The following is a 24,734-nucleotide window of genomic DNA, read 5'->3' on the forward strand; positions in this document are numbered from 1 at the left end:
CCCTTAGACTTGATTACTGCTAGTCGACGGGGAATAGATTAATCCAAGGATTTGATATAGTTCTCGTGGAAGGAAGTCTAGATGTGTAAAATAGCATCGAACAATTTTTCCGGAGTTTTTATGTTTGGAGCTCGATTTTGCAGAGTTCTCTTGATTTTTAGCCATAAATTCTCTATAATATTAATGTCCGGTGATTGAGCTTGCCATACAATTGTAGGAATATTATTTTGTTGTTTGTAATCTACAGTAATACGAGCTCTATGGACGGGGGCGTTGTCGTCTTGAAAACGATAGGTTTTGTTGAGGAAATGTCGGGCAATGATGGGCCAAAGTTGATCTTCTAAAATGGATATGTATTTTACTGCATTAATATTTCCATTGACCATGCAAAGTGTACCAACCCCGTGGTAAGTGATGCATCCCCACACCATTACCTAAATCCTTCTCTGCCGAGGGGGGCACATGCACTGCGGCAAGTACGATTCTTTAGATGTTCTCCACACATACACTCTATGATTCTCTCCTAAAACTATCTGACTTTCATCAGAAAATATAATTGTGTTCCAGTAATTATTCACTGTGAGTTTTCTTTTCTCTAAACACCATGCAACACGCCTTTTTCTGTCGATCTCGGAAACGACAATTTTTTTATAACAACTCTTCGCTTATAATCATGATGACGCAAAAATCTTTGGACTGTCCGTGGATTAACAAAGTCATGAGCATCCCTGCTTTCATTAAATTCATGAGTAATATCCTTTAAAACCAGTCCTCTGTTAGTTTTAGTATGTCTAATAATCCAGTTCTGATCTCGTTTTGACAGCTTCCAGAGGCGTCCTTTTCTTTTCAATGTTTTGACTTCACCAGTTGACAAATATTTTTTTCCAAATAGATCAATTACTGATGTTTTTTGCCCTTCCTTTTTCATTTCCACAATTAATTTTTTGACATCATTTGATATTTCTGTACATTTCCTACCTATCGTAATATCTGTGTGTTTACATAAAATCCAAGACAGCAGACGATAAAAATACTTACATATAACGTCACTTCCGATGTGAAGACAACTCTGTTAAAATTTCGTATGTCAACACGGCATCTAATTAGAGTTTTGCCCTTTCCCCGAGCGAGGCGCAGCGCAAGAAAGACGCCATTGCGTAAAAATCGCGAATACTTTTGTCATAGCGCTTTAAGTCGTACGAACGAGATACTATGTCGTACGTACGACATAATAAGTCGTACGTACGACATAATAAGTCGTACGTACGACATAATAAGTCGAACAAACGACAACTAAGTCGTACAAATGACATTTTGTCTTACGAACGGCATAAAAAGTCGTATGTACGACTGCAAGAAATTTCAATTTCTTTATTTTTATGGGTGAACATTTTGTAAGCTCAATCCTGATTAAGAAGGCGGAGGGGGGGGGGGGCATTTTAGACAATATTGCTCTTTTTTTTAAGAAGAAGAGCTCCATTTGAAAATGATCAACTTTAACAGCTGAAATAAATCAATTTTTTTCTTATCAAATTATAGTTTACGGCTTATATATTTGATAAAGAAACATTTCATATATATATATATATTTACATCCACTGAATAATTTCCCCTTTATTTCTTAAGAAAACCCATTTGCGTTCATCACTGCATGAACTACATTGGCATGTCGCCAGTACAGATTTCTTGATCAGTGGCTGTTCCATCAATGAAACGCATAAAGACGTTTGCATTATTAATACAATAATTAACCTTTTTATTCAAACTTTAAATGAATATTTAAACAGATATAAATATAAACAATAAAATGCTTTCTTTGTTTGTTATTACTGGAATGAACGGTCGCAGCTATTGCAGAAAAAAATTACATAACCCGCTTACGCTTTTTTCTGCAACAGCTGCTTCCGTTCATTCCAGTAATAACAAACAAAGAAAGCATTTTATTGTTTTAATTAATTTTAGGGTTGCGACTTTGAATAAAGTCATTTAAAATCTAATTAGCATGCTTTCTGTTACGGCCCTTAGACCTTCAAGCTAATCATATGCGTTCTGTTTTCTGTTAGAAAAATGTTATCCTCGTTTAATAGATAAATAATCTGTTTAAAATCAAATGTAGAAGATATTCTGTCCCTCACATAATTTACTACTTCTACGATTTCGTTTTAATTGATTCGTTTGGAAACTTTTCCGAGATTAAATGTATTATATTATTCACGCATTTGATTGTTTTTTATTTTTTTGGATGGGGTAGGGGATAGGGGCGATGTATACTAGGATCAACCGCATATCATTAATGTTTTGTGTGTGTTTTTTTTGTGGGGGGGATTCGTTTGTGTGTGACTCCTTCATCGTAAGAAAGAATGAATAATTCTTGTCCTCAAACCATGTATGCCTACACTGTGGAATAATATTTTGAGAATAATATGTATGATCTACATTCTCATAAATGTCGTTTATCTCAAAAGAAAAGGAAATCGTTTATACGAGGGTTGATCGAAAAGTAATGTCACTGTGTCCATATTTTTAATATTTGGCGTCATATTATCAAATATAACGTACCAAAACAAACATAAACATAAATGTAATCAAAATTAAATATTTCATTTAATAATGTTTTATTGAACTAATTTTAAAGACATTTAAACATTAAACACAAGGGGTGTCGCCGCGTCACTACTAAACGTCACGTTTTAAAGTGTATATTGTTAGAATGAAAAAAGATAAATATATTAAAAGCATCATAAAAAGCGTCTTATTGCAAAATATTTTCAGAGACAAAATTTTACGACATTTTCTAATCTTTAGTTGTGAATAAAATGAGGTCATTGCTTTTAGATATAAATATTGTTGTTTTAATCTGATTTATTGAACAAGAGAAATGTCGAAATAAAAAAAAGTGAAAGGAACAGTAAAGCGTTTTCGCTTCGAAATGGGGAAATTGCTAGAAGATACAGTTTTGATGTTTTAATCAGACATACAGAGGTAAGAATGTAAATAAGAAATTTGTTTATAAATTGTTTCACAATTTTTGACGGATTATGGGTCATAGAAGGATCAGGCTAGGAGGTTATAAACCTTGACTCGGGCTCCAGCTCCAACTCTGGCTCCAACTCAAAATTGTACTCCTAGGAGTACGAAAACAAAATCTTAGGTTATAAAAATTTTCGAGTACGAAATCCTAAGAGTACGTACTCGAAATTTTCGAGTACGAACTCTGACTTTTTTTTCAATTACACAAGCGGTCTTTTGGAACTCTTCAGTAATGGCGGCGCCCATGTAATATTTACGTTGGTGATTTGTGGCAGTATAATGAGTATTCCAATGGGTATAGAGGTGAGTTCGTTTGTTTATTTTCCATTAAAACGTTTTGAAGTTATATTTTTTTATAGAAATTCTTATGAAATTACAGATGATTTCTGCAAAACGTAAAGGGTTGTCTGTTTAATTTGTATCCGATGACATATATCGTCTGCATACACAGAGTATGACTAAAATGTATAGTAAAATCCGGGCCGGGAAATTGGAAACTGAAAACCGAGTTTTTGACAATTACGGAATGAATAGGGTACTACTAAACAGAGTACGCTAGAGTACGATAGAGTACTTTAGAGTACGCTAGAAAATTTATGTTATTTAAAGCAATTAAATTGTTTATTTATGTATGTACAACTTGATTAAACATTATTTTAAAGTTATTTTCCAATATTTGTTTCAAATATTTGTTTTTTAGCGATATTTTGACAAGAAATAACATCCAAAATTAAACGCATTAAAGATTACGGTATTCCTATAGCTAATACCCAAATCTCGATTACTATATTGTTTCAGACTTTCTCACTAAAGAATTACATCTAAATTTTATCAAATATTAAATTAATTGCATGTGTAAATATTTTTCACAATTACAATGAGACATTTTAACATGTTTAACTTAAATTATATCCGATTTATCGGGATCAAACGATGAACCGTAACCTGAAATCAAAAATTGAAATAACTCCTAAAATACAGAAAATTTACAATTTTTTAAAAAAAATATATATTCAATATGTTAAACTAAAGTAGAAAACATATTAAAAGTAGTTTAATTGCATTAAATAATAAAATATTACTAGCGTACTCTAAAGTACTCTATCGTACTAGTGTACTCTGTTTAGTAGGACCGGAATGAATACTCGTTCTGTGTTCATGAAATTTACGGACAGAGTACTGTGCTTTAAAATGTACTTGAACATGTTGACTTTTCAATTTCTCTGTTGATTTTTTTGTACACAAAATTAGAGCTGGGACGATACAACTTTTTTAAAATCACGATATTTAAGCCACGATACGATATGTATCACGATGTAATTAATTGGTTATAAACAGGTCCAGTCCAAAGACTATTTCTACCTACGTAGGTATTAATACCTACATGTACGTAGGTATTTAAGGCTACCCAAAGTAGCTATTTTTACCTACTTTCTGCTTTACTTGCATTTTGTGGCCAAATGCAGGAACGGCGCAACATGGTGAGCACAAAATCTCTTGATACAGTCACACTGATGATGAACATGACAAAAATTTGGCAAAAAAATGAAAACTTCGTATATTATCAATTTTGCATAGAAACTAATGTAAAATTGCCGATTCAGGAAGTAATCATTTTTTGGCAAAATTTTTGTCGTATTCATCATTAGTGTGACCATATCAAAAAATATGGTATTTACCATGTTGCGCCGTTTTGTCTTTTGGTCACAAAATGCAGAAATTATATAAAGTAGGTAAAAATAGCTACTTTTGGTAGCTTTAAATACCTAGGTAGCTATTAAAAACTACGTAGGTAGAAATAGTCTTTGGACTGGACCTGATAAAACCTTTTTTTTGCATGGAAATAAACAAAATAACTGTATCTTTGCAAGTGAGAATAATTTATTCAAAATACTGTTTAATTTATACATGTACATTTTGATCAAGTGGTGTTTATAAAATGTTATCATTTATTTCATATTATTATCTATATTCATTATATACATATATCCCAAAATATTAAATAAACAAAGAAAAACAGAAATCAGAATTTTTTTGCGATGTTTTTATATTTCTTCATGTGTAATGATATGTGTATCGTCCTCAGACAGAATTGATATTATCAATATCTCAATATATCTTCCCTCTCCAGCCCTACACAAAATAATATAATCCAATATTCTGATTTTATGCTTTTTTTTTAAACATAGCTTATGATTGAGGCCAATAAAAAAAATTATAAACAAAAAAAAAGTTACAATATAGAAACAGAAAAGAGGGAAAACAAATCCATAAGTATGAGCATCGTCAGAAACCCACGGGTGATCTCGTCCTTATTTATCAGTGATAAGTAAAGACGAGATCACCCATGGGTTTCTGACGATGATTCATGACTAGTCTTTGTTTTTGTAGAAATTTAAAACAAGAACCAATTTATTTACTGGCTCTGCAGTAAGGTAATAAATATCTAATTTGTTATTTGTGACCGTTAATGCCGATTTAACGGTTGTAAACTGAGTTTAACCGGCAACACGTAAGCGATCGTTTTAAATCTGCATTACATGTCTTGTCACAAATACTAAATTAAAAGATAGACTGAGATAGTTATTCCCATTCTAATGCATTCTGTTTATGTTTGTTGTTTATTTCTTTTTAGGTGCCCGGATCGATAGATCCTGGGCATATATTGTTTTTGTCCTGTCTGTGTGTCTGTTTGTTTGTTTGTCTCGTTGTTTGTTTGTCTCGAACTTTAACCTTCACCATTATTTTTGAACCATGAAAGATAGAGATTTCATATTTGGTATATGCCTTGTCCACTACCGGTAATTAACTTCTTTCAAATGACACCAAGTTCAATGACCTTGTGACCTTGACTGTGACCTTAATGCTAAAAATAGCTTTTTCCAAAATTTGTTGCCGCCGAGCGCATAGTGTTTCATAAACAAATCTTGTTTTATTAAGTTTCGTTATATGTAATGCGTTTACTTTTTAAAAGCTCAGACATGCCATGTATAGCTATAAAATGTGTTTACTTTCAACAGCCAAAGAAAAAAAGATTTTTAAAGAAAGAATGCAGAGAGACAGGTGACGGACATTCTGAAGTGGAACTGTCAGATGCACAGGAGGTCCTTCTACAAAGGCAAAATGGAAGATCAAGCATTTTTGGTTTAAAAGCAGGCTTTGACAGTGATGGTAAGAAAAACAAGAACCATGATGTACTCTGTAATTATCTTACTTAACAATAGAGTGAACTACCATATAATCCCTATTAACCGCCCCGGGCGTCTAGAAAATTGTGAAAAGGGGGCGGTTATGTACATTATCTAGATAATTTAAATCACTTTACAGGGGGCCCCTTTTTCCTGACAATTGAAATAGACCTAAAGGGGCGCTTATATGAACCGGGGCGGTTAATTGGGATTATACAGTATATGAATTTGATTGCTACTAGACTCCTGTTTTCATGTCGGTCCTAGTTTTGCGTTGCAAACTGTAAATCCATTGAGTTGGAAAGGGATGTATAAATTGTGACTGGAAATTAAATGACACTCAAATGCTTCATTTTTATCTAACCTGAGTAGAAGGCTCAAGTGAGCTTTTCTGGTCAAAATTTGTCCGTTGTCTGTTGTTGTTATTGAACAGAGATAACTAACTACTTGCACTTATATTTGAGACTTATTTACAACATATGCACTCAAAGTTTTAAACCAATGAATATTATATACATGTATTTTCAAACCTTAAGGTATAAAATTGAATTTGTTGAACTTGTCTACCTCTTGAAATATATGTTCTATTTTTAAGGTACTAGTAAAGTCAGCTGAGAAGAGGAAGATTGAGGAGAGGAAAAGAACATCTTGGTAGACACAAAAATAATTAGACTTGAACAAAGAAAATTAGAGCTAGAGTCCTTCCTGGTTATCTTATATTAACCCCAAAGTATCCATGTAAAGATACAATATGATACCAAAACCAAAACGTTTTGACAATTTAATAATAGAGAAAATAATGTGTTTTTTTTACTGAATTTGTATCTCATAATCCTTAGCATTCAAAGACAGTAAGATTGGCAATTGTTTGGAAAATCGTATTTTAATATTTTTTTATACATGAATTTTGTAGACTGAAGATAATCTTAACAATTTCAGTTACTATGAAAATTTTCTTACTAAGCCTTTGATGGTTAAAAAATGCTGTTTATATTCATGGTTCTGTTGTAATTTTGAGAAGCAAAAAAGGAGATAGCTCAGGGTTTAAACTTAATTTAAATTTGTTTCAGTAGAGATATATTTCTGCAGCTTAAAAGGAGATGCACATTTTTTTTTTCAAATGCCACCCTTACACCAAAATTTTGTTACTATAAATTTACTTGACCTTAACTTAAGGTACATGTAGTTCAAAATATATTCAACAAAACAAGAGGCCCATGAGCCACATCGCTCACCTGAGAAGCCTGACCATTCTGTTCTTTACCAGATTTCCCCCTTGTAATACATAATGCATCCCCACCCTACCCCACTGATCATAATTATCATAATTTAGACATTTTGAAATCTACACTACCCCATGATCCTTCCATGTGCACATAAGTTTTAACTTTTCTGGCCCAGTGGTTCTTGAGAAGAAGATTTTCAAAGATTTTTCCGATATATTTCTATGTAAAACTTTGATTCCCTATTGTGGCCTCGCCCTATTGTGAAGAAACTTGGCCCTTCATTTTAACAATTTAAATTCCCCTTCACCCAAGGATGCTTTGTACCAAGTTTGGTCAAAATTGGCCCAGTGGTTCTTGAGAAGAAGTCGAAAATGTAAAAAGTTTACAGACGGACAGACAGATGGACAGACGGACGGACGACGGACAAAATGTGATCAGAAAAGCTCACTTGAGCCTTTGGCTCAGTTGAGCTAAAAAGAAATGCATAATCAGATTAATGTTAAAATCTAAGTTTTCAGTTTAAACCTTATTTTATTTAAGTTATTTTAGAGTGCGTTGTGATAAAATTAATCATGTCCTATATTGCAAATTAATTAAAAAAGTTGATGTAATTTTCATCGGCCCCAAATTCAAGGGGCATAACAATATATATTCTGCGACGTCTCAACGCTAGTGGGTTTTCAATGTACAGGTGTCATGGATGAATACCATCTCCTCTCAGTCTCTTCAAACAATTTGTGCACTTTTATGCTGATTTCTTCAACCAGCAATCGTAGCAGCAGTTCTGAATCAATTGCTTAAGGGGGGGGGGGGGGTCTCACGGTCCTTTCTGGGTGTGGTAACTTGTAGAGAGACAGATTTTGGTCAGTTATCCGTGTTTTTAGCTGTATGAAGAACCGATGCAAATCTGATTGATGCACACTAAATGCAGATGCAACTTCCTGGTTCATAGCTCTGGTTATCATCATAGTTAGCCTGTGTTGCGTTCATCATTGTTAAGGCGTGAAATTGCAGCATCAATATTATTATCAAATCTAATCTTTAAAATGGCTTTAATAGGAGTGTTTATTGTTTCTCTAAAGCCAACATATCAATGAAAATATACCCCAGATTAACAACAATCATAAAAAACACTATTTTCTTAAAGATGATTATTCAAGGGAAATAATTCAACTCTTGGGTTTTAAAACCCCATTTTGTCCTTTAAATAGATCACAGGTATCCAATGATAAAAGAGGTTGTTGTTCCATATGCTTTTTCAAAATTTCTTTGATTAGTAAAACAATATGTTTCTTTTTTTGTGGAGTATATACATGGCCAGATTTTTTCTCAAATTAATTTTTTTGAAACTTTGAATTTTGCTCTAGTATACAAAATCTATCTTTATAATTGTATCATTTGAATGTAATTTACCCAATTTATTTGTTTATTTGTTTGTTAATTATTTTATTTATCTTGGTCCCACTCTGATATATACAGGTAATTTTCATAAAGCTTGATAAAAATTGGCTATTCAGGGGATGAATGTATGTTAAAACTTTTGAAGTCTGTGAAAAATATGCATTTTAAATATATTTCTCTTTTGTCTTTCTTATCTTTGTTTGATACTTATGTAAGAAGTGTAATGAATTATGAAATATGGGAATTCCGCAAATTAAAGGTAATAAATGCTTTAGAGAAAATACATTTAGAATATCTTATAATTATGTTGAAAGTGGGAAAAATAACTCATCATTGATGATCTATATGAACTTTGTCGCTTACCTCTTTTTATTCAAAGCAAAGTTCTATTATAAAGTTTTAATATGGAATTAATATATGCAAATATATGCAAAATTATTGGAGTAAGAAAACTGTATATCATGGTGTATTGAAAAATATTTACATATTGTACCAAGATATTCTTGACAAATTGAGACAAGTTCTTGTACAAAATATAATTGGTTACGAAATGCAAAATACTTTTTTAAAATGTTGGAAATATTGTACCCAAGCAATGTTATCTTTAAACAAATGTATGAAGATATTTCATTTATGTATATTCCTTTTGAGCTTTACATCCTGTATTTTGTAATTATGTTATCTATGTTATCTGACTAGTCATAAATAAACAAACTAGTATAAATGTTCTGGTGTCTTCTGTTCAAAAGATACGACCAATGTAAAATTTTTAAATTTTCATGTAAAAGTGGGTCAAACTACAAGGTCAAATGTCTAATTTGGTGTACTCAAAGAGAGGTCTTGTCACAAGGTATACACATATTTAATATGAAAGTCATGGCTCCACTAAATCAGAAGTAATGGGCAAGGTTAAAGTTTTTGCGGAAAAACAGCCAGACAGACAGACGGACACGACAAAAACTATATACCCCCGAAACTTTGTTTACGGGGGCATAAAAATAAAACAAGCGTTTCAAATGTTACAGCCATTTTATCTTTTGTAAAATAAAATTATTCATTTCTGTACTCTTTTTTAACAGCACACTGCAAAGTGTATGTACATTTTCTGTATATAACGTACCAGAAACATGTTTAAATCATTGTCATGATTTAATGTCACCTAGGAGAAAAAGATCCTCACAATGTGAGCCTTGGAGTACACAATTGAAATCTCGAGTAAGCTTAAGAGCTTACTCGAGATTTAAGCAAGACTTACTCCATTTGGAGAACGTTTTCTGTACTCGAAAGTTTTATAACCTATATTTCGAGTACGTGCTCTAACTCCAAATTTCAAGATGACTTTCGAGCTACATTTGGAGCCGGAGCTGGAGCCAAGTTTTATAACCCTGAAATATTTCGAGCCATACTCGAAACCTTTAAATTCGAGCAAGAGTTGGAGCTGGAGCCCGAGTCAAGGTTTATAACCTCCTAGCCAGCAAAGGACAGTAAGACCGGAAAAAGAAGGTCGGTCGATAAAATTCAATAATGTCGGACGTCGTCAAAAAAAAAAAAAAAATAAAAAAATAGACGTGTCACAGTTCGAGCGATATGAGATACTTGAAGTTTGTCTATGGTTCTGTTCAAATAATCCTGACACAGGACTAAATTTTATCTAGAATAAGTGTACAATTGGTGCCAAGAATTCCTGAAAAAGTGAAATATGTGAATTTGTTAGTGAATCTCAATTTCATTTTCATTAAAACAAAGGGGAAGTGGTTTGAGTGTATGACGGTGCGTATCCGTTATACTAACATATGACGTTATTGGGTGCGGTGACTACCATAATTGCAATTTGCATATAATTTGATATTTTGAAAAGTATAAATCATTTTAATTTTTTAGGACTGATTTGTAATAAGTATAGCTTTAATCATGTATATTTATGTTGATTTACGTTGACTTATATAAATTTTACCGAAGTTGTGACATTACTTTTGAATCAACCCTCGTATATAGAGGAAAATAAAGTGAAATAAACAAACCTGTTTTTATAGAAGTAAACGACCCCTGCGAGGTGAAATTCATAATTTCAGGAACTTTTATGAATCTGTCTTGAACATTCATGATGTGTTCATGAATTGTTCATGACTGGTTCATAAAGATGGTTCATGAACTTTATTCATGAATATTTACATCCACTGAATATTTTCTCCTTTATTTCTTAAGAAAACACATTGCTTTAATCACTGCATGAACTACAGTGGCTGTTCCATCAATGAAACGTATAAGGACGTTTGCATTATTAATAAATAATTAATCTTATTAATCCTGCTTTAAATGATTAAAACAGATATAAATATAAACAATAAAATGTCTTTCTATGTTTGTTATTACTGGAATGAACGGTCGCAGCTATTGTAGAAAAAAATTACATAACCCGCTTACGCGGGTTATGTATTTTTTCTGCAACAGCTGCTTCCGTTAATTCCAGTAATAACAAACAAAGAAAGCATTTTATTGTTTAAATATATTCATTAAATGTATTTCATGAACAAATGATGAATATATATGAATATTGGTAATTTTCATTTTAAAGACAGAAAAAAAGTAGAGTTCAGGGTATTATGAATGTTCATGAATTTCCATGAAGACTAAAATAATTGACAAAATTATTGACAGAAACCACTCATTACTCTCATAATACAACTTGTGCATGCAGATGCAATTGTTGAACAAGCCCCTGGTATAGTTTATATTAAATAACATTCTTCACCAACTGTCTGAAAAAATAAATCATAAAATCTCTAAACATTTCGTGTTTTTATTTAATTTTAATTAAACAAACACTGCATTATCATTGACAGCATTTTTTTGAAATTGATTACTTACATTTCTTCACAATTTAAATTAAACAGTTATAATATTCATCATAATGTGCTTTACACATAACTTTGTTCGACCGAATTTTCTCTAACATCAAACTTTAAACAAGTTGTTGGAAGATGAAACATCCTGGAAAAAGAACTCTGTGAACTTCGTAAAAAAAAAACGTTTTATATATTTATTAACGACTAAAAAATTATATCGCTTTTCTGTACTGTACCGTATTATTCCTGGATCGAAACGCTATACATTTAAATTTTGGTGCGCAGTTTCCCTTGCTTCGTGTGTAAATGATATAGCACAGACTGCATAGTTGTAAAGTATCAATGACATAATCCACATTCGTATTTTGTAGTTTTAATTCTCCTATGCGTCTTCAGAGCTCAGAATATTCAGTTTGGGGGTGAGAGATTAATATTATCATGTAATATGTCCTCTGTTTAGGGGTGCCGTCATATTGCATACGAAACTAAAATGCGATACATGTATAATTGATGACAAAAAAAAAATCAAATTCTTCATTGATAAAACTTATTTAAATAAAAAAATTGTATTTTTAGTGAAAAATAATTCAGATAGTGTTTGTTATATTTTTTAAACAGAGACCTTGGAAATTCAAAACTAAATATAACGTATTTCTTAGCTCTACCGTACAGTTTTGAATATAGGCGCAAACTTGAAAACGCGCGATATGTTGGAAGTGGGAATTTGTAGAGTGGAAGGATCGATATTTGTGATCTATAATTAGCATAGCCACTAATCTTTGTCAACTTTTAAAAAAAATAATAGAATATAAAGAAGGAAGACTAAATGTAGGATCAATCTACTTCATAACTGGTGAGTGACAAAAAATGGAGGCAATCACTGAGTCAGAAATCTGTCTGTAAATGTTTGTGTCTATTTGAAAAATAAATTAATATGTCTTTTTAAATAAAAATTTTGTCTAACATAGCTTTGAGTTAGGATCCAACCATATAACATAATTAATTTTCGACTGAGACTCAAAACATTCAAAGACCTGATTGATCAACAAAATGGCGGTCCAAGTAAATAGGCTTAAATTCCACTCAGAATGTTTTAATTTGGAAGCGCCTCTGATGTAAATTTAAATGAAACTAAAATGCAAGAAAATACAAATTTTATGGAGAGGTCTTATATAGGCTATGCCTGCTGCCCAATCCATTTATGTATTTTACATAATAAAATATGTTCAAATCAAATCAAATCAAAATCAAGAAAATACAAAAAAAGTCTTAAGTTTTACATGTTGATGAGCAGAAGACAAGAAACTCTGGCTGCAAAAAAAAATCTGAGCTCTTGTAAAAGAAAGAAAAAAGAAATGAAAATATGAATGAAATTCAATCAAAGGATCCAAATAATGAAATTCTGCACATGGAGAGACAATAAGGATTTTTGAATTGACCATCTCTGCTCGAACTGCTTGAAATCCCCTAAAGCTGATACCTTGGTGCTGAACAAACTTTTCTCCTAGACTGGAATTAAAAACTGTTCAATCTCTGGCATTAAATCACACTTTGAAACATGCTGAGGAAGGACCCCCCTCTCCTCTTGACCAAGAAAAATTAAACATTCTGCAAAGAGTTGCAATGGAATTGAAATTTTTCATACTTTTAATAGGAATGAACTACATTATCCATTTACTATGGTTTAATATGTCAGAATTGTCTATTTTGAGTTTTTTAACAAGGATTTTATTGCCATGGTTGAAAAACAAACAACATTTATGTGACATCTTTCTAGATGCTGTATTATAAAACATCAACTGTTACTGTTTTTAGTATGACTTCATGCATTTTCATGAATAAACATGAATAAAATATTGCATTTTTTGTTTACAAATAAGCAAGAATATTCATGAATGCTAATGGTTCATGAATTTTATTAAATCATGAGCATTCCCGAAAAAAATTCATCAAATTATTCATGAACAGTTCTTGAAGATCCAATGAACTTATTATTGAACATTCTTGAAGTGATGAATCTTCATGAATATGACTCTTCATGAATTATTCATGAAAAAACTATTCATGAATATTCATCAATTTTTTTACGCAGGTACGTTAAGGTTACAAACAAATATTCTACTTGCCTATATGTTATGACGTCATAGTAAGCTATATGACCTGAGGTATGGAGATAATAATTTCTTAAAATCGATATCTAAGATTGATTTGAGGTCGTAAAAATGAATTAAAATATGCAGAGGCAAAATATAAACGGAATTTTGTCGTTCCCGGGCCTCTGTAGTTATCACAGGGGTAACATACCAAACCCGTGACGTCATAACTGTTGATCATGCAGTAGCAGAGTGAAAGAGAAATGTAACGAGAATTGATGTAAACAAACACAAGAAATCGGTGTTTAAAAGCATTTATAATGAATATTATGTGTGGTTCTTGTGGTAATAAAGCGTATGAATAAGGTATGGTAATATAATTTGGCAATTTCTTCGTAAACGTAAAATTATAGCAGGGAGGTTGTTTACTTGCCGATCAGCCTTTCCTCTGTCGTTCGTAACAGAAAAGATGCAAAAGTTCAACACTACGCCGCATACCTTGAAACTAAAGTTCTTATTCTTTTGTTTTTGGAAAGTGCTGCTAGAATCGTACGGTTTACGGGAATTGATGCTTTTTTTTCAATGTTATGAACAAAATGTAAAAATTTTGGGAAGGTTTCGTCCGAAATTGATGAATAATTATTTCTACAATAGGACAGTACGATTCTAGCAGCACTTTTCATGGTACAGAGATGTTTTTACATAACTAATATTACAAATTGAAACTAATTATACCCGGGGTAGTGTTAAACTTTTCATTTTTTCATTAAGGCATATTTTCTTATTATAGACGTCACGTGGTGACGTTGTGGTGAAGTGCTTCCTGTAGTATAAGTCTCATTGAAGTCTATAGAATGCATAATTATAGCAAAAGTTTTATCCTTGACTTTTCCGATTTATTAGTGTTACATAATTATAAAAAAAATTGTTAATTCGCCGAATTCTGATCCATGTGCTGCCTTAACATACCCGCGTAATGAATAAAAATTCATGATTTGAAAATGTCCAATAATGAGCTCAAATAATCTTCATGAACATTTCATGAATATTTCATGAATAAAATTCATGAAAAATTCAAGAAATTTCATGAATTATTCATGATCGTCTCGCAGGGAGTGTGCCACCAGGTGATTCGAACCAGGCCACGGAAAAAAAATGTTGAATTTCAGTCTCAAAATATCTGAGCTTTTCTAATTAAAAGCACATTAAATATAGATATAAACCATATCATTAAAGAAATTTTTTTTTTCATTTTTCGGGATTTTTACATACTCTTCACCCACATCGGTACCTCTGATGAGCTTTATTCCTAAATATTCCTTCGATAAAAACCTATCGAAATATCAGATTCTTTGAGGGTTGGACGGGTGCTGCTTTGGAGACTTCAAAGTAAACATGTAGAATTGACTTTTCTTTTTTACTGTTAAATAAATTGAAATTGCATAGGTATATGAAATTTAGGTTCTTTCGTTTTAGCAATCAAAAGCACGACAACTATTGGCACGCCCGTCTATTCATGATATTATAAAGAAATCCGGATAACTACATAATATATATGTAACATATTATCTTTATAAATATATATTATTATAACAGTAAGTTGATCCGAAGGGTCGTATAACGTCGAGTTGACAGGCGCGGATCATCAGATCAAACGAGACGCGAAGCGTCGAGTTTGATCTGATTATCCGCGCCTGTCAACGAGACGTGATACGGCTCTTCGGATCAAGTTACTGTTATAATGTTTAATTTATTATATACCCCCTCATAACAAGCAAAATATAACCAAGAAAACTTTAGAGATCATTTGCATAACATTTATCCATAAAACAAAGCATAATAACAAGGGACTTTTTAACGCGCAAGAAAAATAACGTCACATTTATGCGTACTACGTCATCACTTTCAGAGAGTGGTGATATGGATTCAGAAAACAACATGTTGCTGATCCGGAAAATCGGATCACGACGTCACGTGATAGCGTTAATTCAACAGTAAAATTGGGTGATACACATTAGGTATATAATATGTACACATGACTACCAGGGGTTAAAGTTATTTCGTTCGTACGACAATGTAAAATAAGTTAAGGTAGGATTCTTCTCTAGTTTCTGAGTAGATGAAATATTTAATGTATATTTGCTTGTATGTTTCATATATTTAGGTGTTAGAGATTTAAAAGACCATATTTTCTTTCCTCGTCACAATTTTACAACTTTTCATAGAAATTGTAAATTGTGTTCGAAAATAAGCAGGGAGACTATATTTTGGGGGGAATGGTGGCGTATGAAAATATTTTCGTTTCTGCTGCTCATAATTACAGTCCCTGAAACGTTCTACTTGAACGGTGAGCGAACGCTGAAAGAACGGTGAACGAACGGTGAACGAACGCAGAGCGAACGGTGAGTGAACGATGTGTGAACACTGAACGCAACTTGGTGAACGATGTGTGAACGGAGAATGGTGAGTGATCGCAGAACGCGAACGGAGCGCAAACGGTGAACGCTGAACGAACGGTGAAAGCAAGATGAACGATTTATTCGGAATGTCTCGGATTAAATCAAGGCATCTTACTTCTATTTTCTATGACCGTGTAGTGTAAGGCGGGGTTGTTAGAATTCCATCAGCATCGAAAGCAAGTTTTTTTTTACTTGCCTGGATAGAGAAGCGGTCTGAGGCGCTGTTCCTGTACTGCTAGGAGACAGATTCCGTAGGTTGGAAGTTCACTCTAACATAAGGATCACACGGTGGTAGGGGATGACAGGTCGGCAGGGGATGCTCGCTCCTCCCTGGCACCTGATCCGATGTCTAATGTATCTAAGTTCCATGTTTGCTCTGCTCCTATTTTAACTTGTCCATCTTTTATCCGCAATTTCTCTCATTACAACTTATTAAATTTTAACGAAACGTTCATATATTCTTGTTCACATGATCCATCATGCAGCGTTTTACTTTGCTATCTTGTCTGACGATTATTTCTGTCGTCCAGAGCAACATTGATTTAAGGAATACTAGTAACCTTATTTTTTTTTTAATTCAAGATGTGGTCAATCAAGTGACTTACGTGTTAATTTGCATAAAATTATAACGCCATCCAATCGATTGATCATCGTCATAAAAACAAAAGATCCGACAGTTATTCCTTATATCTACATGCTCCTGATTCCACTAACCCACGTGCTACAAGCCTTGCGTTTGTCTCTATATGTATTTTTATTTAACGTGCCCATCAATGAATCATTACATTAATATAGAAAAAGTACATTTACTATAATATACCTTTCTTTCATAAAATTTAAAGTGTTGATATTTTTTGTAGAAGTACAATTTTGCGTTCTTTCTGAATTTTCGTAAATTATACATAATTAAAACGTGTAATAGATATAAGTCTATAAAACATTTCCTACTATCCACTAGGTTAAAAATCGGAAAAATGTTGGGTGTCGTGTCTCCACAAGCGTCTAAGGAGTGTACTGTATCTGCTTATAAAGTATTTGTATTGATCAGGAATTTTAGCAATGTTGACTTTATAGGAGTGATGTGTTATACATTATAAAATTAAGTCTACTTTAACGAAAGATGATACTCTTTAAAAGTGGATCGATGCTCTGATAGGTAGACTATATATTTTTAACTGTAACTTAATAATATTTTTATCATATATTATGAAATTATTACCTTAAATGGTATTAAAAATCTACCTTTCTGTCGCCATCTTTATAAGTCTATACAAATGTTTTATACAGTTTTCCCATTATCGTTATATTTTGAATGGAAAGTGAAACATTATATATGATGTTAAACGTATCCATTTTAATGCCATAAACATAATTAACATTTAGTTTGTTTAAATTTGATAAAAGTTTATATCACCTGTCTTTAAAAGGTATATGAATAACATGAAAAAAAATGCGTTTATGGAACACTGATGCGTCCGTATGGCAACAAAACAAAAATTTAACTTAATTCTTAAGGGGGCCGACTATAGTTTCCATTGCGCAATATTTCGCGCATCATAGTAAAATGAAGCGTTTTTACTGTTTTAATGCAACTTTTATCGCTTAATTATTAAAATTAAACAAAATTAAGAAATTATAGGTATAAAAATGTAATTACAATTTGATATAACTGATATTTTAGCCAATTTTGCAATTGATAGGTGGGTTGACGTCGTTGCAGTGTGTTTTTGATGTTATGATAATCTGAAGCTCTTAAAGAAAGGATTATAAAAATGTTATTAAAGAAAAAGTAATAAACATACGCTTTTGAAATTTAAAACATAGAAATTTGAGAATATCTCCAATATTATTATTATGTTTTCATGTGAATCCATTGTGTACGTCATATTTTCTATATAAAAATAGTAAAATTTGCTATTTTTTTGCATTTTGAGATGCCCCCTCTGGTAACAAGACGGTAGAATTTTGTGTTTCTTACATATATTGTATAATATAGTATTACTCATCAAATCTTATAGTTTGAACAAACTATCTATTGTAGTATTTGTATAATTTGCTTTAAAGTGCTAAAATTGGCATTTTCCTATATAATCCTATAGTAAATGTACCTGTATTTTGAGACGGTCCCTTAAAAATACCTGGACGGTAGATTTTCCCCAAACTTTGCATGTACACTGAAGTTAATGTAAGTTATATATGGTATAAAAATGAAGAGTTTCGCTATTGTAGTTTTCACACAATAAAACTATAGTCGGCCCCCTTAAATGCACATTTAATATCTTGGTACCAAAAGTAGTGTATTCTAATTGGATATATAATTGTGAAATATGAATTTAAAGTAGTCCAAGGTTAAAGTTTTTTCATAAGTATGGAAATCTCCAAGGTCAAGATCATTGGTATCCAATGAAAGGTCTTGCCACAAAAAAAAACACATGTAAAGTATGGAAGCTTTAACCCTAACCGTTCAGAAATAATGACAGATGTTAAAAAATTAAAAAGAAGGTCAAACTCCAAGGTCAAGGTCAAAGGTCTTGCTATCAACTGAAAGGTCTTCTCACAAAAATTAAATATGAAAAGTATGAAAGCGCTAGCCCTAGCCCTTTAAAAGTAATGGCCAAGGTTTGCTTTGTAAACCTAGGTAAAAGTCCAAGGTCAAGGTCAAAAGGTCAAAGTTCTTAGTATCCAATACAGGACTTTCTCACAAGAATTACACAGGCCCTTAGCGTTCAAAAGTTATGCCAAAGGAAAAATTTTTCCGTTAGCTCAAAATCTTCAAGGTCAAAAGGTCAATGTAATTAAAATGCAATAAAAGATCTTGTCACGTCAAATACATATATTAAATATGAAAGTTCTAGCCCTAACCGTTCAGAAATTATTGCCAAGGTTTAACAATTTTAAAAAGAAGGTCAAAATCCAAGGTCATAGTCAATGGGTCAAATGTCTTGGTTTCAAATGAAAGGTCTTTTCAGAAGAATTAAACTTTTAAAGTACAAAAGCATTAGCCCTAAGCCTTTTAAAGTTATGATTATGTTTGCATTTTAAAAGTAGATCTCCAAGGTCAACGTCTAACAGTCAAAGTTCTTGGTATTCTTTGAAAGGTGTTTTCACAAAGATTACAGATTTGAAGTGTGAAAGCCCTATTTCTCATCGTTCAAAAGTAATGGCCAAGGTTAAAGTTTTTAGTTCGAAAATCTCCAAGGTCAAGGTAAAAAAACCAAGGTTGTTGGGATCCTATGAAAGGACTTTTAACGAACAATACATAAGGTAAAGTATGAATGTCCTGGTAACTACTGATCAAAAGATATGGCCAAAGTAAACGTTTAAAATTTGTGTGTAGAAATGAGTTAAACCCCAAGTTCAAGGTCAAAATTATGGTTCCAAAAGAAAGGTATTGTTACCTACGAAATACACATGTGAATGATGAAAGTCATAGCTCCACTAAATCAAACGTTATGGGCAAGGTTAAAGTTTTTGCGGACAAACAGACAAAGAGACAGACAGAGAGACAGCTGGACAGCAAGCCAACAGAGAGACTGACAGAGAGACGGACACACACAACAAAAACTATATATCACTGAAACTTCGTTTACGGGGGCATAAATATACCGATTTAATGTATTGAAATTTAATTACCCTTGAATAAAAAAATAGTGTTCACATTAGTGCGTGACTTATAAAACATGTATAAGGAAAATATTACAACTATTTTAATCTAACTGTGATTCTAAAAGGTTTGTGAGCTGGATTATCTGGTTTCAAAATTTCTTGAATGTAAAAGGAAACATGATGCTATTTTAGTTGTGTAAATTAAAATGCACATTAAATGCATTAGATATGAAACAATTCAGGTTAAGCAAATGGAGATTCAAGATTGTATTTTTTCGTTACCAATATAAAGTTTGCACATACATATAAAATTAGAGATAAAGAATTGAAACTGTTAGAATACTTTGAGCGTTTAAAATGTCCATGCCTTTGGTTTTGGCGTTACTTGTCACATTCTACGGATTTTCTGCTGGTTTTCTGGCAAATCCGGGTGATAGGGATGAATTCATTGCAGAGTTATCACAACTTCGCCAGGTGATTCAACAATTAAATACACAAGTAAAATCTTCCTGTGGATGCGCTACAACTTTGAGACCAAGATGTCCAGACGGATGGCAAATGTTTGTGAATAACTGTTATTATTTTGGCGTCGTTCCAAAATCGTGGCAAGATGCGGAAGAAGCTTGTGAACGCCTTGGCGGCCATCTTGCAACAGTTCATTCTTCTGAAGAAGAACAGTTCATACTGGATTACGTACACCGTGAAAGGAAAACCTTAGTAGACATGTCACATGGGTATACTTGGCTCGGGGGACACGACTTCTTACAGGAAGGCAATTGGATGTGGATAACAGACGAGGTGTTTAACTATACCAACTGGAGGGTGACGAATCAGGCGAGCAATCAAGTGGAAAACTGTCTTGACGTCAGTTTGGGAGGCTGGAATGATAACAAGTGTTTTGCTAAACTAAATTATGTCTGTGAAAGGAAAGCTTTCCAAATTGACGGATAACATTTAGAGGAAAACATTATTCATCCGAAAATGCACTTTATTTGAAAACCATATTAAAGCGCTGGGAGACAACAATTATCTTACCAATGTGTTGTGATTAGATTAAAATATGTTCAATATTCAATATATTTACCTTTTATTTGAGTGGTGAATATATGTACTTAATTTGGTAAGGTTTTATATCCCTTACAAGCAAAGATTATGAAAAATAAAGGCATAAAAGAAGTGCTTGTCATCATTAGCCACAATGAATCAAGATGCTCTTAATTAATTCATAATTAATGGAGAAAAAATTGAAAATTGTAAACATAAATACTTAATTTAAATTATTTCGACTTCATGGGATCAAAAACAACATTGAATAAAAGTGAACAACACAGGATCAAGGATAATACGTCAAGTTTTTTAAAAAAATCATTAAATGTTTAAAAAAGCCATTTAAACGAATGAATCTTTTAGAGGAAATTAGTCGATATTATAGATATTACAAACGTTTGTTTTCAGAAAGTCCAAGAATCACTATTTTCATACATCATTTGACTTGTTTCTTGCAGAAGGATTTTTCTTTGACATGTATGAATGGATTGCACAAGAGACAGTACAAACAGTGTAAAACAACAAATGACAAGCAAATTCAAAGAATTGTTTTCCCCCGATTTCGATGTCTTTGTGGTTTGGGATGCTTTTTCTATGGCATATTGTGTCAAATATGAAAGCCCTAGCATTGCCATCTAGTAATTATCCCCGAAGTTGATTTCTTTGAAAAATAAGGTCAATCGTGTAGGTCATAATTTATAGCATGGTTCTAAATGTCTGTCACAGGTAATGCACATTTTTAAAAATATGAAAAGTCTATCTCTCCTAAATCAAACTTTATAAGGAACAAGATGTGTTTGTGAAACATAAAGAACAAAGTACGTTATTAGCTATATGCGGCCGAGAAATTTTACTATTTTTAAACTACCATTACTTATGCAAGTCCCTTATGTTTCGTTTACAATAAGATCAAAGCTAAACTCAACTTATATAAAAATGACGTAATATGTTACAGTGACGTCATAATACCACACCAAACAGCGGTTGCTCAGTGAAATCCGTTCATTTTTCATGAAAAATCAGTAAATGTTGATGAAATTGAATATGTTCCCAAGCTTTAACCACTTTTATTTTTTGTGTATAAAATAATTGGTTAAAAATCTCCGTCCAGTATTAAATTCGTGTCGGTTAATGCGTGGGAACAGTATTCAGATTTTATAAATAGTAAGTCCGGAAAGGAAAATTCTGCAACATTAGCATTCATTATTTTACGCTGATTTTACACAGTATTTACGTAGGAAACGAATAATATCAACAGCTGTTTTAACATGTGAACACAAACAAAATCATACATGATGAAATCCACATATGTTTATAATTATCTTTCAAGTTTATAAAATCCATTTAAATTAAGAATGAACCATTCTAGTGTCGGGAATTTCATTGATTGCATGGTTCAGAATGTACGAATAAAACGTTATAATCCTTCCTCAATATATGTGCATTTGATGGTGATCTGATAAAGCATAAATCATACATAATTATGTATTTTAAATCATCTTTTTAAGTTATGCTTTTATTCAAAAGTAGTAAGACTTTACAAGTACATGTATATAGTTATCACCAGCTACATGTACTAGTACGTGATGGTAGTCCTGATGGTTTTTTTGGGGGGAGGGGGTCATAGCGTAATGTGTCTTGAACCGTTCCGCGTTTCCGAATTTGCGAACTTTATTTACCACTGTACTTTGCACAATTCATACTTGAGAATACCCAACAGTCATTAATTACAACTAATACAAACAAAAAATAAACAAGATAAATATGTCTACTTAATCAATAAATTCACGATATTATCCATGAACTTGCTTTCCTAACCGAGTAATTGTGCCCTTTAAGAAGCTCATATGACAATTTTTTTTTCGATGTCGAAGGTTTGTTTGATCTATGAAACAGGACATATTGTAGAACGGCAATTAAAAGCTACAAAAAACTTTATTATCATTATAACGAAACATTATGAATAGAACTTATTTACAGTGGCATTGCTGGCCGGGACACGTGTAGCGGTAATGATTTGTAGTCGGCAATTAGTCTTATTGAAAAAAATTATAGCGGAAAGTTGATATTTTCGTTATGTAGCGGTAGTTTTGTTGACAATATGAGCACTGTGCACACAAGGTTAATATCTTAATTTTTGTCAGATATTCTGTAATATCGGTTTTGTTCAAATGCCTAGAGTGTAAAATATACTAGCGGTCAACTTTATACATGTAATTATACATTTACCTCAGATTCGCCTCATCATAATGCTTGAATCTTGAGAAGGCTCGGAGTCCCCCCCCCCCCTCCGGTTGCATTTTCAGCATTATAAAGTACTGTATCTTTCCAAAATAAAAACTAGAAAGATGTCCATAGGACATGAATGCCCCGCCGAGGATATATTAGGAAAGCAACATAAAAAATTTGTATGTGTATAAAATTTGATCAGTTTGGTTCAAGTAGGGCTTATAGTTACTAGGGAATAAAATGTAGGTCAGTTCCAGCATCCAAAGCAAGTCTGGTAGTGTCCATCCCTAGATGCATCATCCATGTAAGTTTGTTTCAGGGAGGGCTTATAGTTACTTGGGAATAAAAATGAAGGTCAGATCCAGCATCTGAAGCAAGTCTGTTATTGTCCATCCCTAGCTGCATTATCCATGCAAGTTAGGTTCAGGTATAGGGCTTATAGTTACTTGGGAATGAAAATGTAGGTCAGATCCAGCATCCGAAGCAAGTCTGGTAGTGTCCATCCCTAGATGCATCATCCATGCAATTTTGGATCAGACAGGGCTTATAGTTACTTGGGAATGAAAATATAGGTCAGATCCAGCATCTGAAGCAAGTCTGGTAGTGTTCATCCCTATAGATGCATCATCCGCGCAAGTTTGTATCAACATGTGAAGTTTGATAACACCATCTTGAATGGTATGTTTAAAACTAAGCTAAACACTAATTTAAGAAAAGTGAGGTCAAGGTCAAAATAAAGGTCAAGGACAAAAAATGCTGATGCAGTTGCATAGCTCTCATCAATATCTATCAGCATATGAAGTTTGATGAAAATATCTTGGATAGTTTCTTTGAAACTTAGCTTTGAACAGAGCTAAAAACAAAGTGTGACGGAAGGGCAGAAGGACGGAAGACGGACATGACAAACACTATATCCCCCTGCCATATTCATGGCGGGGCATAAAAATCATATTGGAAAACACCCCATTCCCTTGTGAAACACGGATTTCTTGCACAACAAGGTATAAAAGCCATGATTCTGAAGAAAATTGAATAAGGAAAGTCCCTTGTCAAAACCACCCCTTTCCCACAAAATGTGATTTCCTCTAGGCTATTCCTTGAGGTAATATTTGAGGAATAATCAGGCACGTAGCAACGGGAGGGGGGGGGGCAGGGGTTTGTGAAATAAGGAAAATGTAGCATTGTAGGTAAAAAAATTGGTACTGATGGAAATCTGCATTGAAAAAAAATTGGCTTCTACACCCCCCTACTCCACCCCCATCCCAGAAGTAGGATTTTCGGCTTTCGGCAACTTAATTTTTTTTTCTTTTCCTTTTGTCAATTTTTTCAGGTAAGTATTTTTTTTCTCTGGCTGCCCCCCCCCCCAACTTTCAAAAACGATGCTACGTGGCTGTACATGGATAGTTTACAAGAAAGAGACTCGACAACGGAAGTCTGAAACGATTTATTACAGAAGAAGAAAAATTGCTGTCAATGCGATCTATTTAAAGAAGAACAATGATTGATAAAAAATTCGACCTTATTGAAGCGGAGGGTGTCTGAAACTGATCTAGGTAACTCGTGGAAAGAGAAAGAAGGGGATGGTCTCTACACTAGACAAAATTGCTAA

The 24,734-nt window shown here is 32.8% G+C and overlaps 1 protein-coding gene across 1 annotated transcript; it reads left to right on the forward strand.

Annotated features, from left to right (window-relative positions):
* Positions 1 to 20,179: 20,179 nt before the first annotated feature.
* On the forward strand, positions 20,180 to 21,009 carry LOC134259275 (galactose-specific lectin nattectin-like). Its single transcript, XM_062741881.1, has one exon. It carries the CDS (start codon positions 20,207 to 20,209, stop codon positions 20,798 to 20,800), a length of 594 nt encoding a protein of 197 aa, XP_062597865.1. The 5' UTR covers positions 20,180 to 20,206; the 3' UTR covers positions 20,801 to 21,009.
* Positions 21,010 to 24,734: the final 3,725 nt, after the last annotated feature.

Source organism: Saccostrea cucullata, unplaced genomic scaffold, assembly GCF_032062105.1.
Source record: "Saccostrea cucullata isolate Sc308-1 unplaced genomic scaffold, CSIRO_AGI_Scuc_v1 ctg1608, whole genome shotgun sequence".
Classification (NCBI taxonomy): domain Eukaryota; kingdom Metazoa; phylum Mollusca; class Bivalvia; order Ostreida; family Ostreidae; genus Saccostrea; species Saccostrea cuccullata.